The sequence below is a fragment of the Coffea eugenioides genome, chromosome 5 (genome assembly GCF_003713205.1).
Source record: "Coffea eugenioides isolate CCC68of chromosome 5, Ceug_1.0, whole genome shotgun sequence".
Classification (NCBI taxonomy): Eukaryota; Viridiplantae; Streptophyta; class Magnoliopsida; order Gentianales; family Rubiaceae; genus Coffea; species Coffea eugenioides.
The window spans coordinates 37,001,300-37,022,290 of record NC_040039.1 but is presented as its reverse complement, the minus strand read 5'-3'; the positions used below and the strand labels follow the sequence as shown (position 1 = coordinate 37,022,290).

General features: G+C 34.9%; 2 protein-coding genes across 2 annotated transcripts; one reads left to right on the top strand and one right to left on the bottom strand.

Moving 5' to 3' along the window:
* The first annotated feature begins 5,036 nt into the window (after window positions 1-5,036).
* LOC113771523 (F-box/kelch-repeat protein At3g06240-like) lies at window positions 5,037-8,982 on the top strand. Its single transcript, XM_027316099.1, has 2 exons — window positions 5,037-5,328; window positions 7,910-8,982. Exons 1-2 carry the CDS (start codon window positions 5,037-5,039, stop codon window positions 8,980-8,982), a joined length of 1,365 nt encoding a protein of 454 aa, XP_027171900.1.
* A 2,889-nt stretch (window positions 8,983-11,871) lies between these two features.
* On the bottom strand, window positions 11,872-14,692 carry LOC113771522 (putative disease resistance RPP13-like protein 3). Its single transcript, XM_027316098.1, has one exon. It carries the CDS (start codon window positions 14,563-14,565, stop codon window positions 11,872-11,874), a length of 2,694 nt encoding a protein of 897 aa, XP_027171899.1. The 5' UTR covers window positions 14,566-14,692.
* Between the last annotated feature and the right edge of the window lie 6,299 nt (window positions 14,693-20,991).

Below are 20,991 nucleotides of genomic sequence, written 5' to 3'. Positions count from 1 at the left end.
TTGAAACTTAGTACTGCGTACCACCCCCAAACCGACAGACAGTCGGAAAGGACAATTCAAACCTTGGAGGATCTGCTGAGGTCGTGTATATTGGATTTTGGAGGGAAATGGAGCCTGTATATGACCTTAGTAGAATTCGCATATAACAACAGTTATCAAGCCTCGATTCAGATGGCTCCGTATGAAGCATTGTATGGGAGAAGATGTCGATCTCCAATTTATTGGGATGAAGTAGGAGAGAAGAAAATTTTAGATCCAACGACTATACCTTGGATAGAAGAAGCCCATGAGAAAGTAAAGCTAATTAGAGAAAGGCTCCAAGTTGCCCAGAGCTGACAAAAGAGCTACGCCGACACAAGGAGGAAAGATTTGGAATTTGAAGTAGGAGACAAAGTTTTCCTAAGAGTTAAAACCTTGAAGAGCGGAGTAGTATCCAAGAAGGGTAAGAAGCTAAAACCAAGGTATATCGGACCTTTTGAGATCTTGAAGCGAATTGGAAAAGTAGCATATCAGTTGAAATTGCCTGCAAGCATGGCTAAGGTTCACGACATCTTTCATGTCTCCATGCTTAGAAAATATTACCCCGACTCAAGCCATGTGTTGCAATTGGAAGGAATTGAAGTGGATGAGTCATTAACGTACGAAGAAGGACCAGTCAAGATCCTAGAAAGAGAAGTAAAGGAACTGAGGAATAAGAAAATTCCTTTGGTGAAGATTTTATGGAGAAATCACGGTCTAGAGGAAGCAACTTGGGAATTAGAAGAAGAAATGCAGAAAAAGCACCCCGATTTATTTCTCTAGAAAGTGCGAATTTTGATGACAAAATTCATTGTAAGGAGGGGAGAATGCGAGAACCTCGAAATATATATATATATATAAACCTCCGTGCATATTTCATTTGCATTTCTTATTCTTTAATAAATTCTAGCATTATTTTTTTTATTTATCTATTTGTTTTCAAATAAGTGCGTAACAATAATTTTAAGTGAAAAATAATACAAATTTTGCTAAAATATTAAATTACTTGGAATTATGGATGAATATTAAATCTAATTACCAATATGACAACTAAAACCCTTATCACTTAATGACTTTCACTTATAACTTTTTACAATTCCAAAATTATCATTTCATGCACTAAAAACAATTTGCCATAATACTATTCTTTCAATTATTTTCCTAATTCTTTTTAAATTCATCACATGTTGTTTTTAATAATTTGTACTGCATTAAGTACATTTAAACAATAATAAATTCATGAAACCTATCAAGTCAGGTAATAGAGTTAGAGATCATGTGTACTTCAAAACTATTACTACACAAATAATTCAACATAATAGATATGCATCCTATAAAAGAAACTGAAAATGCAAAATAAACATCCAATGATCCATAAATTTGCATAATGTTTAATTAGCTCCCAAAACCTCCAATAGAGTTGCATGTAAGTGCTGAAATATTAGAAATTTTTGCAAGGAACATGAATAGTACTATAACAATTTTGATTGTTATATATTTAAAAAAACAAAAATTAAGATAAGAAAGGGAGGGAAAAAAATGAAAAATACACATTACAGATCCTATAGGCCCAAGAGTTTTCAAAACCCATGAGATTTTTGTTGAAAACATTTAGAAGACAAGATAATTGAAAAAATGGTAAAAAGAACAGTGCTAAGCAGATTGCATCTAGTGTATGCAAGCATAAATTTGGAATTACAAAAGGTTAGAAGAAAACCATTAAAAGTAAAGGGTTTTGATGTCATTTTCATCTTTAGAGTGTGGTATAGGATGTGAGGCTGTGGATTTAGCCCCTCCCTAAATTAAAAGGTAAACATCAAAGAATTAATTTCTTTTTTGTCTTATCACACTATAGAAAATAGTCATCACAGCTTGTCAGGGAACTAAGACAAGTCACTGAAAATCAAAATATTTCTAATGGTAAATCTTAAAATCAATTCAACAAGTCAGAAAATCCACATTTTGTTTTTAATACATTTCTAATGGTTTTCAAGATGCTCCCCAACATTAATTAATTTGGACTGCATGGTGATATAAAATGGCTACCATATATGGTTTTCCGTTGAACTTATTAGAATAAAGGGTAGGTTTTAAAACCATAAATATTTGTTTTATCATGGTACTTAGAATCAGTGTTTTGAAAACCGGACCGGACCGGTCGGTTCGACCGGTCGAACCGCGAACCGCGAACCGGCCATGGCACCGGTCCGGTTCCATGCTTAGGTTGACTTTGCCAGAAAACCGGTCAAACCCGGTAAAAACCGTGAAACCCGTTGAACCGCATTGAACCGGATTGAACCGGTTTTCGAGTTTTCCTTTTTTTTTTTTTTTGCAAAATGCTTCTATCAAAATTTGAACTCAAGACCTTTGCAATAGAAAACCAATGTAATAACCATTGCACCATCACATCTTATTTATTTTTTTTGATAATTTATTTATATAAAACAAACATCTATATTTCATTTTTCCATTTTTCTTACAAAATCTCATTCTCTCGTGACTCTTTCTTTTTAATTTTCAACTCTCTCTTTCTCTCTCATCTTTTCTTTTGTCACTCCCTTTTTTAATCAAACCTCTTTAGTTTTAATTTATTGATATTTTCTTCTATCTTTTAATTTTTTTTTGTCCATTAAATTGAAAAAAGTTAAAAAAGAATTATTTTTCTTTAACCCAAATTATTTAATGCCACAACCACTCACTTTTATCTCATTTTTTGTTTCTTATCAAGTTTGCATTTTTATTTTCAATTATCTTGACTTCTTTCGAACTCCAAACTTTCTTTTTTAAATTACAATATTTAAATCTCAAATATGTAAATTAAAATTTAAGTTCACAATGTCAAATTTTCATAGACGTGAATTTTGTATAATTTCAAAATATTGTGATATTTTTGGGTTGGATTTGAGATTTTTTTGGTAGATATAATTAAAATTGAGATGAAATTTATTTGTTTTAACTTATAATTTAAAATTTTTATTTTTGAAAATCCAAATTATTCAAAAATAGTGAACTTTTCATCATATAAAGTTTTAAATTAGTCTATTGCATGTCTTATTTTGTGCATATATATATTTATATAAATTATTTTTAAAAAAAATCATTGAACCGAGGTTGAACCGGTCCGACCGGTTGAACCTCGACCCTTTCACCTCACCGGTTCAATTGACGGTCCGGGTTGAACCGGTCCGACCGGTTGAACCTCGACCCTTTCACCTCACCGGTTCAATTGACGGTCCGGGTTTTAAAACATTGCTTAGAATACAAGAGGATTATTCATAATTTTCCTAAACTGCAAGAAATTTTTTTCGTTATAATTTTCTCTTAAGGTATTGGATAACTTTTTTTTTTCCTGTTGACATTCATTAATTTTCTGGTGTTCGTCTGAATTATACAACGAGCCCCAAAAATTATGAGGACCTATTTTCGAGTCTCATACACAGGCAATTAGCAGTCCAGCGGAGACAATGTTAATATGAATAGCTTAGCTTAATATTACTAATTCTTTACTGATACTTTGAAATAATTAATTTGTGAGGCTTACAATTCTTAATTTTTTGATGGCTCTTAAATTTGAAGCTATCAAGTTCTCTTCCCCATTCAAAAGTTTGACCAGCCAATCAAGTAGCCCATAACTTAATAAATTTGCTAACTTAATTTATTCATGACTTCGGATGTTATTGCACGCACTAATTTAAAGGTAGAAATATATTTATTATTTCTGTTTTAGTCAACACCATTTGAATTTCTAGATTCAGACCCTTCAGTTTAAGATATTATGAAATGGATTAATTGTTGGTTAAACAAATTTTAATTAAGAACGGAGCGCAGTCTAGTTGATAAGACGTTTCACCTATAACTAACAGGTCACAAGTTGGAGTAATCAAGGAGATAAGTAGGGAACAACTATTGATTTTCTTTAGATTGGAGTGTAAAAAAGAAAAAAAAAAGAACCCATTTTGACTAAAAATACTAAAAAAGAGAACACTTGACCAAAACAATAAATAAAAAGAAGATAAACTATCTAAATGTCTTCTGGCACAAAACAAAACATGCACATACAAGTCACACACCAACACGTGTTTTTTTTTTTTTGGTCTTTTTATATATTAAAAAAGAGGAACGGAAAAAAAAAGTAAAAATACACAGTATCACAGAGACCAAAAAAACCCTCTTAAGATTTATGATGAATAATTGTCCAGATCTGGGCAAACAACACAACTTCCCCAGCCCAATACAAAATAACTCAAACAAACCTTTTTTTTTTTTGGAAGGGGGAGGGTGCAGATGAGTTGTGGTGGTGGTGGTGGTTGCTGGGGGAGGGAAGTGGCGTTAAAATGTGAATGATATTCTTTTGGTTTTCCCTTTTTTTTTTTTTGGGCAATCAAGTTAGAGTCAGTGTCAAAGAAGACTAGTATTGTAGGACAAAGTAGAATGGATAGAGGAGGGAGAGGGAAGCGGTGAGAGAGAGAGAGAGAGTTGAGTGGAGAAAGAAAGGGTGACGGAGCGAATGAATGAAAAAAATAATTAATTTTTTTTATTTATATTATAAACATATTTTCTCATCACTTTTTATTTTTTTATAATTATTTTTTTATTTCACATACATTAAAGCTAATTTTATTAATCACACTTTATCCTCTTCAAACATAAATATATATGCAATTTATCCCCCATGAAAACTAGTCAAAAGCACAGTAAAAAGCGAGTGCAATTACATTATTCTCATTAGGAATGAGGCAATCTCACAAAATGACTTGACTCGAAGGAACCTCAACCTACAAAAGATTGTGGAGGAAGCAAGAGGTTCATACAAGAGCTAAAGCCATCCCCGCAAGAAAGTTGCGAGAAGGAAGTGCTGCGCGACATTGCATGGGTAGAGCCTCCAACAGGTGGGAAGAAACTAATGATGCCGACGGGGCTGCGGCTGGGAATCCAAGGCTGCTGGGCAGGAGGATTCTCAGCAAACATTGGATTTAGCTACCAACACTGAAACAGAGCTGTGGGCATTAATTTATGGGATGGAATTTGCATGGAAGACAGGGGAAAGAAAACTGACAGTTGAATCAGACACAAAAGTGAGCATACAACTGTCAAAGGAAGCCTCCAAGGATTGCCCTCACCACAACCTGATCAGAAAGGCGCAAGAATGGTTGAAGAAGGATGGGAATGCCAGCTGGTGCCATGTTTGGAGGGAGAGCAACTCCTGTGCAGATCATCTAGCTAAAAATGAGCCTAAATTTGCCTCCAGGATTATCGGAGTCAAGAGCCCACCATTTTCAATTATGTTGTTGCTGTGTTTTGATATCAGAGGTGTAGCATCACCCCGTCTAGTTCCTATGTAATGGCCAATGGCCGTCCTTGAGCCAAATAAAAGAAAATTACATTATTGCTTTTTTTTGTTGAAATTACGTGTGACCTAATATTATTTCCTTTTCATTATTAAAAAAGATACATATACTGTATCGTATGAGTTATACAACAATCTCTGAGAGTAGCTTAAAAAAATTTATATTTAGTATATCTTTTCAAATTTTTTTTCCTATTAGTTTAAATATTAACTTGTACTATGTGTTTTGTTCAATTAATTACGTTTTAAGTGAAACAAAATCGATAAATGACACAATACTAAATTGCAAATTTGATGACCAATTGGACTAAATTGATAGATGAAAATGACGATAATATTAGTCTAAAAGTTTAAATAAAGTAAAATAATTGAAAACTTTTAAACCAAAACCGAGCTTAGTATTAGTGTTTGGCCCTCTTCCTGAAATTCTGGCATTCCTTTTTGACTATTTTATGTAGGGTGGCAATGGGGCGGGGATCCTTCCCCCGTCCCCCGCCCCATTGTCAAATAACTCCCCCCTCCCCCGCCCCCGCCCCCGCCCCCGCCCCGTTTCCCCCGCGAGGAAAGATTAGAAACTTTTGGCTACTAATTCCAAGATAAGATTAGAAACATGAGCTTACAATATCCATGATCATACCAGTGTAACATGATTATCAATCCAGGTATCAATGAGTATATCAATGAGTATCCAGTAACATAATGCACACTAAAGCATGTAACAAGGAAGAAATATTACCTGTAACTCACCCCATCCAAGTGATGGCTTCAATAAATTGGCAATATCAAGACCAGATCCCTTATTGCCTCGTCCTACTGGCCCCGGACCAATAAGTGTGTGGAACTCATCAATAAAAACTAGGGGTGGCAATTCGGATCCAAATCAGGTTGGCAGGTTGGGTTCGGGTCAACCCGTCAGAAAATCTGTTGACCCGAACCCGACCCGCCAACCCGTGACGGGTCAGGTATGCTGACCCGAACCCGAAAATTTCAGGTTGATGGGTTGGCGGGTCGACCCGAAATGACCCGAAACTTAATTTTAATTTATTAATTTATCACTGTAATTTCTAATAAAATCAATTTCTCACAAAACTAATTATATAATCAAGTAATAAAAATTTAAATAAATAATTCCAAACCAAATCTAAAATAAATTAAACACCGTAAAAGTGTTTTATCTCAAACAAAATATAAAATAAATTAAAACAGTATAAAAGTAAAAAATAATATAATATATTATTTGTCCAAATATAATAATTTCAACTTCACACAAATTAAATAAATTCATTTAGGATTAAGTAATTAATGCCTTTGAAAAAAAGAATAACTTAGTTTAGTTAGATAAAATTATTTTTATGTTTATTAAATTATTTTTAATTTGTAAACGGGTCATATCGGATCATATCAGGTCACCACGGGTTGACCCGAAATCGACCTGTTTTCTTTTTGGGTTCATCGGGTCCAACCCGATTCTGACCCGAATTCCCGAAACCTCAACCCAAACCCATTAATTTCGTGTTAGGTTCGTGTCGTGTTTTCAGGTCGTGTCGAAAATTGCCACCCCTAATAAAAACAATGACATTGCCTGCAATGCTGTCACAACAAGTTAAGCCACAGTAGACTACTTACTTCAAATGCACAAAAAAGAAATGGGCACACCTGACTTTTTGATGTCCTTAAGCAATGTAGTCACGCGTCCTTCCAGTTCACCTCTCTGCTTTGCACCTGTGATTAATTGAGTAGTGATTAGAACTGAAGGGAATGGGAGGCGATGGCGATGGCTATAAAGGAGGGAACGAAGGAGGAATTGAGGGGATAATAAGGGGTTTTATTACTTTTGTATATATAAAAATATATATATGTGTGTATATATTTTTTTTATGAGGGGGACGGGGCGGGTGTATGTTGCCCCATCCCCATCCCCCGCCCTTGCCATCCTTAATTTTATGAACTGGCCCCTGCCACTCTTGAGCCGTGTTTCTCTTGCTCACCGTCCTTGCAGTACGACTTACTTCTTTATTACTATGTCACCATTTTTGGGGTCTATTCTAGTCACCTTTTCTTCTGGTTCCGGCATATTCCTGGCCAGGTGCCTTGGCAGATTTGACAGCGTCTTTCGTGTCTCTTTAGTTCTTGGACACGTAAATGTTTCCGACGGCTGGTTCCGGCACGTTCCTTGCCAGGCGCCCCGGCAGATTTTGACAGCATCTTTCGTGTCCCTTTAGTCTTTGGACACGTAAACGGCTTCCTACTAGGAACGGTCAACGTGTTCCTACCATAAAAGCGATCGATTCAAGCAGCAGTTAACACCTGCTGCTATTTTCCTGAGCCCGTCATACTCCCCGGTTCTCGAAACAGTGCTACCACCTCCCTCAACCACCGCCCTCCATCTCCCCATCTGCAAATTTTTAGTTACTGGATTGGGATAGAGTCTGTTAATCTATGTCCCTAAAACAGTTGGATCAATTCCAAATGCCGGTGTCTACGGCTGACCTGGCTCCAAATGTTCCCCAAGAACTCATATCGACGTACTCTTACGCCTCCCAGGAAAATCCGTCGGCAAATTCAGGAGCGTTTCGAAGTCATGGCGTTCTCTTCTCTCCGACCCTGTATTCATCAAAGCCCACTTCGATCTCCACCTCCATCACCCCCAAAAATTTATCCTCTCTTCTTCTCCTCCCACAGAAAAATCAACTTTGTCCATCCTATCTTTCAACCCCACTGGCAGCGCTGACAACGATGGCATTTCAAAAAAGCTCACGCTTCTAGAGAACAAATTGACCGGCGCCACTATTATCGGTTCTTGCAATGGGTTGGTCTTAGTTTCAAAATTCAAGAGGAGGAGTCGCGATACTAAGTACTATTTGATAAACCCCACAACCATGGAGCTCGTGGGAATACCCGTGAACCCTTTGGCTCCGTGGGCTCGTCGAGGTGGGATTGGTTTCGGTTATGATAGATCTAATGATGACTATAAAATCGTCATGTTTTTTGGGAGTGACAAGGTTAACAACGATGCTTATCTCGATGTTTTTAGTCTGACGAGCGGAACTTGGAGGAGAATCGATGTTCTGTGTGATCGTCCTGCTGATGTTAAAGGGGTGTTTCTGAACGGTGCTGTACATTGGTTGGGGGAGTGTGATGGTTCACTGATTATGTCTTTCGATTTGAGTTCTGAGGAATTTAAGCCTCTGCCTGGGCCTTCTTCTCCTCCCGAAGATTCTTTTTTCGATCGTATTGAAGTTTTTGGTGGATGTCTAGCAGTGGTTGCCTTCACGGGTTATTCTACTGAAGTTTCGTTGAATAGGGGTTTTTATATGGATGTTTGGATGATGAAGGAGTATGGTGTTCAAGAATCTTGGACCAAGTATAGACCTAATACGCACCCCGATACGTGTCTTTCTTTACCTGTTTGCCTATTGGGGGATGATGATCTTGTTCTGCATGTGCATCAGAGTTTGCACAAACTTGTTGTGCACAGTCTGACAGGAGAAACTAAGAGGGACATGTCGGTGACTGGCATTGGAAATGCGTTTAGGGATGTAAAGGGCTTTTGCGAAAGTCTTGTATCGCCTATTTTCTACAGTCAGAAATGGAACCAACATAAACTGGGGGTTTGACGGTTGGAAATCTATGCGTGGTTATATGATAAAAGCCTATATTCAATTATGTGTTAATCTTATTTAGATAGTCATTAAATCTCAGTGGCTGGATGGTTGCCCATATGGATACCCAGTTTCCCTTTTGAAAATGTTTCAGTATTGATTTTTTCATACTTTTGTCTAAGTTACAATAATTTGACAAGTTTGTACTAGATGTGTTGTGTAATACTAGCTGATTGTATCATACAAAAGCACCGGACACCAACATTTCACCCTGGAATTCTACTCTTTCTCGTGCAAACAACTGGTTTTGGGGAAATGTTGCTTTCCCCTCTAGATGTTTTACATTATAAAGAAAACACCCTGCCTGCGTAATTTCTACTCTTCATCTGTCTATCGTAACCAGCACTATCCACAACTTCTCCCCACCCCTACGTCTGATCCTGCCAGCAAGCCACTCTTGAAATTTTGGCATTCCTTTTGACTATTTACGGACAGGACCCTGCTACTGTGGAGTTTTCGCGTATTTCTTTTGCTCACCCTTAAAATGCTACGACTTACCACCTGTTTGGTTGCTCCTAAGGAATGGCAATGAGAATCTCAGGGGTTCCAAGTAATATTAGGAGAAACCTCAAGGGAGGTTTCTAATATTATCTCATTGGTTAAATGTGCATAATTGGGAAATTTGCTTGTGATATTTGTATAAAGATATATATATATATATCAATAAGGGCTTTCTTCTTCTTGTATATTTCTCTCTTTTTTTTTTAGAGAGTATCTACTTTTTTACATTGATTTTTTTTTTTGTACAATCTCAACTAATGACTAATGAGAAAATTTTCAAACTTTGATTAAGAAATTTTGATACAAGTATAATAATTAGAGATGGAGTCCAAGGGTAGGTAAGTAGTTTTTAATGAGCAATTTTTAATTATAATCACCAATACTATTGAAATGTAATCAATTGGAGTGTTTTATTTCTTTTAATTAATGCCACATTGAAATGCAATAATTTTAATTAAAAGACATAAGGGTAATTTGGAAATAACAAAAACTAATATGAAAAAGTGCTTACACTCTCTAATGCTAAAATTCATACATTTTATATAGTAATGATAATGATAATAATGAAATCCAATGATGCTTTTGTCCTAGGTTTCCTTTCATAACACATTAATGTCATTACTACGTGAATAAGTAAATATACACCAATCTACTTCAAACTATTTATAACTGATGTTTAGTTCAATTTCAGCAAACATTCCTTTTTCCCTGATTGAATATGATAAAAATACTGCTATAAATAACGTGGAGCAAAATGGCAAGAAGCGCTATCATTTTCTCCATTTTTGCGCATTTTTTCTTTCTTCAACTTGATTGCCCTGCTCTGCATTGAGATTCAGGGCTACACCTTATGTTAGTGTAACACGAGAGGCTCTAGATATATGAGATATCATTCATATTCAAGTTTGGAATCCTTTTTTTTTTTTTTCAAAACATGAGCTATATATCTTGACTTGAAGTTGAAAATATTGTTTTAAAAAAAATATTTGCATACTTATGGTCAATTTTTTCAATAATTTATCCAACCATCTGATTAGAGGTAGAAAGAAGATTTGATTAGGCATTTCAATGATCATACAACATATAATTTTTCTTCCTTTTCACAAAATTCAGGGTCTCTCCACTTAAATTAATTACATGCATGATAAATATTGGACAGAAAAAATTATTAATATGCCACTTTATTTTATCCTAAAGATAAAAAAAATTATTGTATGGTAAAAATCATGTCTTGTAAGTTGAACATCCAAAAATCTTAAGGTCTTTCCTTCTAAACCATGTAAAAGGGCATTTTTATCAACTCAACTATTTTCACAGTTAACTTGATGGGTTAGACTGAAATGGATGGTAAAGTGAGAAGAAATAAACTTTAGATGTAAGCTACAACATTGAAAAAAAAAAAACTTTGACCAAATTCTAAAGGGAGTTTTTGTGCTTAACCCTTCTTTTTATAATGTTCTTTTCATTCCAGTAATTCACAAAAAATAAATAAAAATTTCTTTATAAGCAAAATTATGCTTGGCTTTTTCGTGAAGTATATACATTTCCTTCAAGGCAATGCATGTTATGTAATCACGAAGAATTCAGAGGAAGTGCCAAACTTGTATACATTTCCTTCAAGGCAGTACATGTTATGTAATCACAGAAAATTAAAAGTGACAAACTTATAGACAGTGGACTATCTATTACATATGACATTTGTATAGATTTTTGTGAAAAAGGCGTGATAGAAATTGTATTTGTGATGCAAGTAAATAATTTTTTTTGTCAAATCATGGCTCAAGACCAAGTTTAGTAAGGTATCCATTTACAAACGCAAAATTTAGTTTTTTATTTATTTATTTTTAACATCTTATTTGTATAGCGAGTAGTATTTAGGAAGCGATCGATCCTCACTTTCAGACGGACCAACACTTTTATATGGGATGAATTTCTTGATTTGTTTGCCAACTTCATTCTTTTTTCTCTTCCAGTGCACGAATAGGGCCTTTTATTTCCTTATTCTCTTTTTCGGTTTGGACAGCATTGGAAAAATTAGAATCAACCAAATAACTCTAGATATTTTTATTGATTTCGACATTTTACTGTTTTTTTTTAATTACTACTTGTATTAATATGATATATGCAATGTAAATTTATAGAAAGACAAATCCTATAAGATGTAGGTGTAGGCACTGTTAGTTGCCCAAAATATCATTAATAACAAAAGAGTCATCCCTTGTTTAATAATAGTGGGACAATTAACAAAGCAAGCATTGAAGTGTGAGATTTCAAATAATTAAAAAAAACAAAGGAAACATTCTTTTTATTTATGTATTTTGATAAAAACTTGAAATAATTTTATTAATCACCACACGACATAGCTTCCATTCTATGCGCGAAATACAAATGCCGACTTCTTTTCTTCAGCGAGTCAAATATTCTGAGGTTAGGGACACTGGATACCAGGTCCGCATCAAGCCCACTGATGAAATCTTTCGGCATGGACACAAGCTCAAGCGCATCAAGACTAGGTACGTGCTTCAGCTCTTCCGGCAACTTCCGTAACTTACGGCACTCCCTGATTCTCAGGCACTGGAGCTGTGGCAATGCACCTTCCTCCACCTTTATTTCATCCAAATCATATATGCGGCTGAGCACAAGGAATTTCAATTGGTGAAACCCGTGCCTAGAAATGACCATATGCTGTGGTCCCTCATATGCAACTTCGATTTTGAGGAACTGCAGCTGTCCCAACTTCTCCAGTACTGGCATTGGGTCATTCCTGAAGAATGTGTGATTCAAAGACAAGCGAGAGAGATTTGGAGGAAAATCAGGAGGCAGCATTCCCGACCCGGATAGCTTAAGCCCTGTTACATGATGGAGCTTAGAAAGTCCAGCTAGAGATTGTGGCAGCCCTCTAAAATAAAGATGTAGCTTCTTTAGGCTTCCAACCTCAGATAAATGCACGCAGAGTTTGTCTATTTCTGACCTGTCATCCACCCAAATCTCCAGTTTCTGAAGACTTGTCAGAGTTATCATGTTATTGTGCATAACGTCCTCAAAGGGTATGCCTGACAGAGTCTGGAGATTCCTCAACCCTTCAATCTTAAGAGGCACATCACATTCCATATCATAAGCATATAGATGCCGTAAACTTTCAAGCTTCCAAATGATATTTGAAACTTTCACTGGGGCATGGGTCCGTATGTCAAGAGTTTGTAGGTATCTCAAGCAACCGACGGAATGAGGGAGCTTTCTAATGTATGTGTCTCTTAAATTGAGGTACCTTAGAAGCCTGAGTTCACCAATTCCTTTTGGCAAATTATAACCCATCCCAACATTCTCAAAGTCTAGTATCCTCAGCTTTCTGAAACTTTTGAAGATAAGACTAATGTTTTCCCTGTAATCGTGGACATTGAAAAGAAGTAGAGACCGGAGAGGAGGGGTCGAAGACCCAAAAGAATTTTTATCCAGAGGGAGACTATGAACAGCAAGGTACCTGGATTGGGCTGATATTTCATCATCTCTGGTGTCATGGATCTGAAAAAAATTTTCATCCTCTGCCTTTCTGATTGCAAGCTCTCGCAGCAAATCATGGACTCTGCAGCTTCTAATCCTCTCATCAACAGTCGTTTCTGCCACTTGGACCATATTCCTGCTACAAAGTTGTTCTACATCATATGCTGCAGTTTCCTCCAAATTTTTTGCATCTCTTTTCTGGATTATTCCCTCAGTAACCCACATACGGATCAACTTGCGCACAGAAATCACGTGGTCTTCTGGAAACAAACCCAAATACGAAAAGCAAAATTTCAGTTTGGGAGAAAGGTCTGCATAACTTAATTCCAGAATTGCTAATACCCCACTCTGGCTCCTTGACAGGTATGTGCTGAAGTTGTTGAGAACTTTCTCCCATTCACTCTTCAACTTTTTCTTTGCCACTAGCAGCCCACCTATAACCGTGATGGCCAGCAGCAGACCATTACATCTTCTTGTAATCTCTCTGCCTACTTCTTCCAAATCCGGAGGACACCCAGCATTAGCTCCATGGCCTAAGGCCATTTTGAGAAACAACTGCCAGCTGTCTTCCTGCCCCAAAGTTTTCAACTCACACGGGTGGCTAAGAGCATCTGCGTGTTGGGCAACCTCCAGATTGCGACTTGTAAGTAGCAGTCTACTTGATGCATTAACATCAGGAAAGGCCCCAGCAAGACAATCCCACGCTTCTTCCTTCCATACATCATCAAGCACCACAAGATAACGCTTGTCTTGTAGATCTTGACGGAGCCTTTCTTCCAAGTCCTGCTCCTGCATCTTTTCCAACATGTCAAGTAGCTCATTAGTTATCGGATTTAATTGCTTTATGATTGTCCTCAACGTCTCTTTGTGATTGTAGCTTGAAGAGACGCAGACCCAAGCACGGCAATCGAATCTTGTCCTGACATCAGCATGGTTATAAACTTTTTTGGCTAGAGTTGTCTTACCAGCACCTCCCATGCCGACGATTGAAACCAGACGGCGGTTTTTGTCCTCTTTCAAAAGTTCTGCCACCAGGGATTTTGTTTTCTCCTCGAAGCCCACTATATCCTTGTCCTCAACCGATCGCCGGATCCGTTGAAGCTCTTCTCCATGTGTACTCGTCCCCTCTCCAAGATTTTTTAAACCGTATTTGTCACGGCTCGTCTCCATGTCATTGAGCCTCATCTGTAAGGATTTAATCTCTTTGCCTATCTTGTAGCGGTTCACAATTTTCAAGGGATAATACGTCAATTTGGTGACGAGTCCCTTGTCCTTTGTGAAGAACTCAACTTTGCTGGCAAAGATCTCAATGACATCCTCCGCATCGTAGGCAGCAGCTCTGACTAAAGAAACCCAGTTGCGGATCCTCGCATCTTCATCTTGCCTCTGTTCTGCATCCTTCAGGAAACACCGCATCCAGACCAGATCATCTTTGAGTTTCTCAACTTGTCGTTCAACATCTTTCAGAAAAACAGAATTTTTATTCAGCAGATCAACAATTCTCCCAATGACAAGAGAGATAACAGGGTCAGCCATCTTGGTTAAGCCGGAAGCGAGCTTTGCTTTCAACAAGCTGTTGTTTTAACTGATCTCAGAAGAGAGGTTGGATTCTCGTGGTTCATTTTCTCTTCCAGTTTTATCCTTAATTCTTCATTGACTGGTGCAAGAGCAATTATTTTAGTCAAAAACAAAGCAGTTCGATTCACATGGTGGAATGGAAGGCGGATGAACTGCCTTGCATCTTACACTTTAAAAAATATAATAATGTGTCCATGCCTTAAAAATCTAAAATTAACTGTTGACTAATGCTAAAGTAACTATAGACTACTCTGCGACTAAATACATTAACTTCTGTTCCTTATTATGCAAGTGTTCCTTAATAAATTAAGGGTAAAAAACAAAAAAGTCCCCTGTGATAAACCTAATACACAGAAAAGCCCCTATGGTTTCAAAATATACAACACGACCCCTCATGCTTTGAACTAAATTGTAAAGGTGACGGAATCCGTTAAAATTAACGGAAATGGACAAAATGACCAAAATACCCTGATATAATTAAGCAAAAGACAGCTCAAAAAAATCATTTGTTTTATTCTCTAAATAGAGAGAATTGAGGGTTAAGGGGTAGAATAGGTATATTTGATAAAAATTAAGTATAAAAATTTTTTTTTAGGTTCCAATAAGTCATTTCCTTTAAATTTAATGGATTCCGTCATCTTTACAATTTAGTTCAAAGCATGAGGTATCGTGTTGTATATTTTGAAACCATAGGGGGCTTTTCTATGTATTAGACTTACCACAAGGGGCTTTTTTATTTTTTACCCATAAATTAACTACACAAGTCATGACCAAGACACTTTTACAGGTCTGCGGTTTTGCATTCTATAGTAAAGTCTTGGTAGGCCATAACCTACCAAGACACTTTTATAGGTGGAAAAAGGAAAAAGAACAAAATAGTACAAGATTCCTCTCTTATCAAGTCAATTTCCCGTCATTTACCTCTGCTTTCTCTTTTTGGAGCAGAGTGGAAAACTGACATTGGCGAAATATATGGCTTGTAGTGTCTGTAGTGACAATAATGTAAATCTCACAAAACAAAGGGTCGCCAGACAACAAATGGTCGCCAGAAAGTCTGGCTACCATGGTAAAAAAAGAAATGGTTGGCCATAACCCGAAGAGGAAAAAGGGATAATTTAGATGTTAACCAAATATAAGATAAAATAAATAAATATTTAATAAATAAATTTTGAATATAACTAGTCCATTTTTATAGGTTATTATGGGTATTAAAATTCAGGACCCAATTTAAAGTAATTGTTAGAATTGAAGTATTGGTCATGTAAAACTTATATTTAATTAATTACGTCTAAGATATTTAAAGAAAAATCTAGGATATCTTAATTTAGCCTTATGAGATTAATGTAGATGGGGTGAGATAAATTCTAAGTTGTTAAACGAAACGTTTAAAATAAAATAATAATAATAATAATAATAATAGTAAATAATAAAGCTGACGATAACACTAATATTAATAATAATCATAATCATAATAATAATAGTAAATAATGATTAATAAACAATAATAGTAAGCATAATAACAATATGGACATGGAGAAAATAAATTAAGGATATAAACGAAGATAAAAATATAATATGAGTAGAATAAACTAAGACAATAATAATGATAATAAGTCAATATATCTATAGATATATATATATATATATATGTACATGTATACATAAATAATAATAACACCTATACACGCATAAAAGTGGAAATAAAGGGAAAGGTAATAGTAACTATTTAATATATATAAGTGGTAATAAAATAAATTAGCGACGACGAGGACGATAATAATAATAATGAATAATTATAAATTATAAATAAACATAGTGAGATAGTAATCAGGATAATAAACATGATTACGAATAATTATTTTCTTTTAAATTAGGAAACTTTATAAAATGAACACTTTAAAAAGCAAGAAGCTTTCTAAAAATAGAAACTTTCCAAATTAGGAAATTTTCCAAAAATAGGAATCGTCCAATTTAAGGAAAATGCTATTAGGGTTCATATAATGGTATAGACATGAATCTTCAGCTTACTTAGAGTTTCTATATTTATGCATCTATAAGAAGTAACAACTAATTAGGGAACCTATGCATTTGATAGGTACGGTACAAGAACCTAAGGTAATTCCACTCGAGTAGCTAAACAAAGGTAGGTGGTACTTACCCTTCTGAGATTTCAAATGTGCAAAAGTGAAATTTTTGTTTTCAATCCTATTTTGTTGTGTTGACTCGAAATGTATTTGATGAAATGCTTTACTTGGATATTTATGAAAGTTATATTTTTTCTATACAAAAATGGATCATGTGACTTATTTGAAATGTTTTGATATGTTAGTATATATCAAACGAGCTGAATCTTTTATGAAATCAATGATTTATGTATGCGACATGTGGAATGAATTTTTGACAAGTAAAGTTCAAAACAGTAATGGAATACACGGTAGGGGCTATAGTCCTGTCTAATCGCCATGATAGTCTGGTATAAAGTCCGGCCGATTGGCAAGATCATGGTAGCCTAATATAGAGTCCGGCCGATTGACAAGATCATGGTAGCCTGGTATAAAGTCCGGCTGATTGACCCATCTATCGAATGAGACCAATAGGTAGTCATGAAACCTATTGGCCGCCCACCTACAAGGGGTTTAATCTCTAAGTTGAGTACTCAGCAGCCGGTCATTGCATGTACTTGTTATGAGCTGATATGGAACGATTTATGAACTGATCTGAGATGAGACTCATGAACTGATATGAACTGATTTATGAACTGTGACGAAATGATTTAAGACTTTATGATTTTTCATGTTCATTTATCAATAAGATGCTTTTAAATTGCTTGCCACTCGTTACTACTGATTGTTTTATAAATGACGTTACTTTCAAAATTATGGAGGTGATATGCGCAAATGATTTGATCTGTACTTATATATATGTGTCTATAAAGTTACGAGTACATGGTCCAACAGAGGGGTAGATATTACCTACTGAGCGACTTGTCGCTCAACCCACTTTTTACCATTTTTGTAGATTCTGAAGAGTACGAATTGATTTACGTAGAAGACCCTGAGGATGACTTGTATTAGTTTTAGATGAATAGAAGTTGGCAGGCTGGCTACTTCTAGTTGTTAGTCTTATTTACTTTCGTTTCCGCTGTTTCAATCAGAGAATAAATGTACGAACGTCTTGGATATTAGTAGACTACCTTTTATATGGGATTTGTACTGCACTTTAGTTAGTTATATTATTTAGTACTTTTAAAGTTAGACTAGTTAATGTAGCTTTGTATTCTTGAGCGGGACTTGGGAGTACGGCGGATGTCATGTGACGGGTGTGTGCGGACTCGGAGCGTGACACTTTTGCTTTGTGATCAGCTATACAAGCACAGCTCTTTTTCTTAGTTTTATATTAATTCTATCTTTGCTAAATATAGTACAAAATGTGAATCATTTTGAGACTTACATTCCACCTTCACATAAGTGACAAAAGAATATTTATTGCTTGGTTGAAACTAAAAGAACATTTATTCAGTTTTGGCAGAAGCGAAATTCCTTTTGTTACAAAAGAACATTTATTCAGTTTTTCTTGAAGCGAATTCCATTTTTTTCCTTTTTCTCCTAGATGAAAACTCCATGTCATTGTTCGTCTGAGGCATCTCTTGTTTGATGTGGCAGTATCATAGTGGTTTTTTTGACATTATGAATGTGAGCTAAAAAAGTGTACAGAAAGGTAAAAAGATGATTGAAATACATATTTATGATACAACCAATTTTTTTTTAAAAAAAATATAATCACTTATGCAAACAAACATATTCTTCCACTAAGCCACCCGTACTCCGGCATCTTAAGGATAAAACATATAGCTCTTGTTAACCCATACTTTTATTTTATTTATATATGTTGACAAACAAGCCAAACCTAAAAGTTTTAATTGATTATTTAATAGTTTTATCTATAGTTAAATTTTTAATAGTTGTGTTATTTAAAAGTTTATATTTTATTTGATAATTTCTTAACATAATAGTTTCTTGTTTTACAAGTCTAGTTAGTTATAAATAGCACATTAGTTAAAATATTTTTATGATTTAATTCTACAAAGTAACGCTTGAAGGTGCGTTAATGCCTGCAGGACGCAGCTGCAGGCAGTGACACATGCAAGAGAAGAAATCGAGGCCATAAGATGAAAGGTCAAAGTCTCCATTATTTACACTTTCGGTATATAAAAAACAACCGAATACCAAGGTAACATGAGATAGGGTTAGGGATGCAAACGAGCCGAATCAAGTCGAGTTTTGGTCTAATCGAGTGAGCCTCCAGTTAATTTTATGAAACTCGAACTCGAGTTAAAAAAAAATTAATAATTATTATTTTATTTTTAAAAATGAATAAAATAATTTTTTTCTTAACAAATAATAAAATATTAGAGATATATATGTAATTTTACTATTAAAATAAAAAATAAAAAAATATATATATAATCGAGCTCGCGAGCCTACGAGCTTAATGTTTTTGAGGTCAAACTCGACTTGATTAGCTCGAGGTCGATTCAAATTCGATATTGGCCGAATAAGAGGAGGATAGGTGCCTTAGACATCACCACTGTTTCGAAACCATCGATTCCAGTTTCAAAATTGACGGTTTTGATTCTTTCGAAAGATAGAACATAAATCAGTTCTCAAAAGAGTAGTTATGACTACGTTTCTTGAACCTACGATTTCAGTTACGGTTCCGATTCTTTTTGTTATATTTAAACACTTGTTGGTATAAAATTGATTCTAAAAAAATATGATAATGAATGTAAAAACAAAAAAAAAATTATTATATCATCATGTGCAAGAAAAAGAAAAAATTATGCAGATTTTATGAAAAAAAATATTTTATTATTGATTAGATTAGATTCGTCTTAGATTTAGATTAGTCATGGGGTATAAACTTATTAATGGAATAGGACAATGAGTTGTTGGGTTATAACTAGAGCTACTGGTAGTAGATTTTGACTATTGATATTAAACCATAATCTGGTTAAATATGTTTAGGTGGCAAATATTTTTTTAGAAGGTTTAAATGGGCTGTAAATCATCTATTTCGATTCTGGTTCCGATTCAGAATTTTGATTAACCTAAATCTAAACCTTTAGCCACAATTATAGTTCCAATTTTGATGTCCAAAACTTGGTTTCGATTTCGGTTCAACAATCCGTCGAATCAATTCTGATCTGGTTTCGATTTAAATCTGAATCGTGGCCACTCCTAGGATGGGCTGTAACCTATTTGCCAAAGTTATTTCCAACTTAATAGAATTCAATATATTGCCAGTGCAACATTAATTTGCACAGAGTGGTAGTTGGGTACGATTCGATAGAGCTGGGTGGTTGCTGAGTTAGTATTACGTGTGGGTAGCAATTGAATGATGATTTTTGAAACACAGATGAAACGGTAACACCTACAGGCAGTGCAAAATTAATTTTCACACAGTGATATATAGTGTGTCAAGTATTAGGGAAGGTAAGTGATACTTCTAAAACCTCAGGGTTCCAAGTGATATTAGGAGAAACCTCAAGGGAGGTTTCGAATATTATCCCATTGGTATAAAGTGCATAATTGTGAAATTTGTATAAAGATATATAGATGAATAAGGGATTTCTTCTTCTAGTATATTTCTCTCTCTCTTTTTTTTTTAGAGAGTATCTACTTTTTTAATTGATTTTTTTTTTCAATAATCTCAACTAATGACTAATGAGAAAATTTTCATACTTCGATTAAGAAATTTTGATACGTATAATAATGGGAGATGGAGTCCAAGGATAGGTAAATAGTTTATAATGAGCAATTTTTAATTATAATCACCAATACTATTGAAATGTAATCAATTGGATTGTTTTATTTCTTTTAATTAGTGCCACATTGAAATGCAATAATTTTAATTAAAAGACATAAGGGTAATTTGGAAATAACAAAAACTAAGATAAAAAAGTGCGTACACTCTCTAATGCTAAAATTCATACATTTTATATAGTAATGATAAATGATAATAATGAAATCCAATGATGCTTTTGTCCTAGGTTTCCTTTTATAATACATTAATGTCATTACTACGTGAATAAGTAAATATACACCAATCTACTTCAAACTATTTATAACTGATTGAATATAATAAAAATACTGCTATAAATAACATGGAGCAAAATGGCAAGGATCGCTATCATTTTCTCCATTCTTGCGCTTTTTTTCTTTCTTCAACTTGATTGCCCTGCTCTGCATTGAGATTCAGGGCTACACCTTATGTTAGTGTAACACCTTATGAATGATATATGAGATATCATTCATATTCAAGTTTGGAATCCTTTTTTTTTCATAACATGAGGTATATATCTTGACTTGAAATTGAAAATATTTT

Coding starts and splice junctions, on each gene's coding strand:
- LOC113771523 (XM_027316099.1), top strand. CDS start 5,037: ATGGAATTTGCATGGAAGACAGGGGAAAGAAAACTGACAGTTGAATCA. Junction 5,329..7,909: donor GCTGTGTTTTGATATCAGAG/GTGTAGCATCAC, acceptor TACGCCTCCCAG/GAAAATCCGTCGGCAAATTC.
- LOC113771522 (XM_027316098.1), bottom strand. CDS start 14,565: ATGGCTGACCCTGTTATCTCTCTTGTCATTGGGAGAATTGTTGATCTG.